This window comes from Fundulus heteroclitus, unplaced genomic scaffold (assembly GCF_011125445.2).
Source record: "Fundulus heteroclitus isolate FHET01 unplaced genomic scaffold, MU-UCD_Fhet_4.1 scaffold_707, whole genome shotgun sequence".
NCBI classification, from domain to species: domain Eukaryota; kingdom Metazoa; phylum Chordata; class Actinopteri; order Cyprinodontiformes; family Fundulidae; genus Fundulus; species Fundulus heteroclitus.
The window spans coordinates 29,451-32,799 of NW_023397151.1; the positions used below are offsets into that span (position 1 = coordinate 29,451).

General features: G+C 44.8%; 1 protein-coding gene across 1 annotated transcript; it reads left to right on the plus strand.

The window, feature by feature from the left end:
• Positions 1-1,009: 1,009 nt before the first annotated feature.
• On the plus strand, positions 1,010-2,676 carry LOC118561751. The gene has a single exon (XM_036133947.1). It carries the CDS (start codon positions 1,082-1,084, stop codon positions 2,324-2,326), a length of 1,245 nt encoding a protein of 414 aa, XP_035989840.1. The 5' UTR covers positions 1,010-1,081; the 3' UTR covers positions 2,327-2,676.
• Positions 2,677-3,349: the final 673 nt, after the last annotated feature.

Consider the following 3,349-nt stretch of genomic DNA (forward strand, 5'->3'; position numbering starts at 1 on the left):
CACAACTCTGGTCAACCAGTCCCACGGATGTGGGATTAGTTTCATGTGCTCCAGTTTCATTTCAGGTTGCAACCGACTCTCCTATTTGGGTGAATCAGTATCCACATAAACCTCAAGCAGAGGAAGGCATTGCTGACACCATCCCGGGCCTTTTGACAGCTGGAGTTTTAGAACCCTCTGTATCAGCCTGGAACACACCCATTTTGCCGGTGGAAAAGAAACAAACTGGTAAATATCACATGGCACATGATCTTAGAGCTGTAAATTCTGTTTTGAAGACACCTACAATCCCTGTACCTAACCCATATGTGGCCATTTCCAGTTTGGAGCCCTCTCAGCAGTGGTACACATGTATCGACTTGGCGAATGCATTTTTCTGTCTTCCTTTGGCTGAAGAATGCAGAGACGTTTTTTCATTCACTTATAAAGGTCGCCAGCTGCGTTACACCAGACTGCCACAAGGATTTGCCCTATCACCAGGTATCTTTAATCAGGTTTTGAAAGATGTTTTGCAGACATGTCCTCTGCCAAGAAACACCACCCTTATTCAGTACGTGGACGATCTGCTGTTGGCTTCACCAACTGCTGAGATCTGCCTTCAGGCTACAGAACTGGTTCTGAGACACTTCCATGAACATGGGTTCAAGGTCAGTATGGATAAACTGCAAATTGCCAGAAAACAGGTTTCTTTCCTGGGCCGTGTCATCTCCGCAGGAACAACCAGCATGTCCTCCAGTCATAAACAGAGCATTTTGTCACATCCTAAACTGCTGCGTGTGAAAGACATGCTGTCTTTTCTGGGATTGACTAGTTACAGCCGTAACTATATTCCCGGCTATGCAGACCTGACGCAGCCTTTGAGGGACCTCGTGAAGGCGCAAGGTATGAGAAAACTAAATAATGTTTTGATTTGGACTCAGGAAGCGGAAGGAGCATTTGTTCTGCTTAAACAACGACTTGCATCTGCTGCTGAATTGACTCTTCCAGACTACTCTATCCCATTTTTTCTTGATGTTTCTGCAACCAGATTTGCTTTAAATGGCATCTTGTTTCAGAGAGAAACAGGCGAGAGAAAAATTTAATGTATATATCAGTCATGTTGGATAACGTGGAAAAACGTCACCCCCAATGCACACAATATGCAGCAGCAATAGCCAGAATGATTCAAAAGACTGCACATTTAGTCATGGGACACAGTCTAACCATTTTGACAACTCACAGTGTTGTGGCTTATGTGAATTCACAAAGCTTCACTATGACTGCACTCAGACAACACAGGCTGTCCAAAATTTTGGAAGCACCCAACATCACATATACACATGAAGGTGTGAACATGGCAGATGGCATGACGGATGGCGAACCTCATCAATGTGAAGAATTGGTTTCCAGGATGGAGAAGGTGAGACCAGATCTAGAGGCTAGTCCTATTGAAGGCCCACAGGTGAGACAGTTGTTCACAGATGGCTGTTGTTTCAGACATGAAAGTGAAGGACTCAGAGCAGCCTATTCTGTTGTTGAGCGACTAGGCTCAGGATTTGTAACAAGGAAGGCAGAAAGGTTACAAGGACCTCAGTCAGCGCAGAGAGCAGAGCTAATAGCAGTGATTGAGGCATTAAAGTTGGCAGAACAACAGGAGGTAAATGTATATTCAGATTCAGCATATGCCACAGGTGCAGTTCATGTGGAGTTATGTCAGTGGTTGAGAGCAGGACTTTTGACAGCGGGGGGTAAACCTATAAAACACGAGATGGAAATGAGAGCGCTGGCCGATGTTTTGATGTTACCGGCCAGAATTGCCGTGATAAAGTGCACAGGTCATGATAACAGTAATTCAAACATTGCATTAGGGAATCAGGCTGCAGACCAGGCTGCCAAAGCAGCCGCTGGATATGCGCCTCAGATGATGATGGTGACGGTGGAAGATGAGCTGAGAGAAGAGTTGAGCATGAGTAACATTAAACTGTTACAGTGCAGAGCAGCTCCGGAGGAGAAGAATATGTGGAGGCTCAGAGGAGCCTCAGAGCAGGAAGGTTGCTGGAGAGGGCCAGATGGCAGACTGGTTTTTCCTCCAGGTTTAAAACAGGACCTTTTTTCTGAGGCACATGGTGTTGGACATGTGGGTGTCAGACAGATGATGGACAACTTGAACCATTGGTGGCATCCATTTATGTCAGATATGGTCAAACATTTTGTAAAAAGTTGTACACTGTGTGGGCAATTTAACTCAAAGAAGACTTTGAAACCTTTGCAGGGCAGATTTCCTTTGATCACAGTTCCTGGGAAGGAAGTGATTCTTGATTATACAGTGTCCGATTTTTGGCTTTGAACTAAAACCACACTTCCCCCACATCCTTCCTATTTTGGGTTAAAGCTCAAACTAGCTGGGGTTCTAAGGACCTCTGAATCTTAACGAGTATTACCCTGTTTAGAATTCCTGTGAGACCTTTTCAGCTAGATGAGTAGGATACGACTGACCGGCTAACCACCTTCGTCCTAGGGCCACACCCTTCTGCAGTGGACAGGTCAGGCAACCTAGTAGCCTGAGGCCACGTGTACCCCGACCACCGCCCTAGTTAACGGTGGCTCCTACTCCTATAAATCAGCACTTGTTACACGATCAGTATTTTTTAAAGACTCAAAAGTCCCTAAGGGTGTTGTTTTAAAGTTTGGGCTATAGGCAACCTTTTAAGACCTCCAAAATATTTCTAGAATCATGCACCATGACTATTTTACAATCATAGAAGAACTCAGAAAAATGTTGACTCACAAATTGAATGTCCACAACTTTGAACAAAATTGTATATGCTTCTTTAATTAGTACGCTTTAGCAGGGGATTAGAAACAGCATTAAGCAATTTAACAGATTACAAATGAATATTTAATCAACATCCTATCTCTTATCTAAGGCTGCTTACTAATATATTTAGGAGAAGATTTTAAATTTGGAGGAGCAAACTGACCCGAACCTCAGATGGAAACTTATAGTGGCTTTGATTCCTGGATAAGGAGTTGTTCAGCCGAACAACGTGCCTTCTCTTGATGGCAAACCCGATGTCCCGTTGATGCCCCATTCACAAAGACTCACGCCTGGAGCCCTTTGCCTTGATGTCCGTGCCTGAGGTGCGTCTCCTTGGCTTGAGAGGTTGGTCTAACTGCAGAGCTGACATCTCATGGGTGCAACTCGCATCTTCTGGACATCTAGGATCTTCTCATCAACCAGGTCAAAACCACAGCAGTTCTTCTTGACAGGATTTGCAGATCGTTGGCCCCGAATTGTGGAAAAACACGAAAAATAGATAATCTGACTCAGTCTCGGCGGTTCTCAGAGACACGGGCGCCGTGTTCTTCC

Coding starts and splice junctions, on each gene's coding strand:
- LOC118561751 (XM_036133947.1), top strand. CDS start 1,082: ATGTATATATCAGTCATGTTGGATAACGTGGAAAAACGTCACCCCCAA.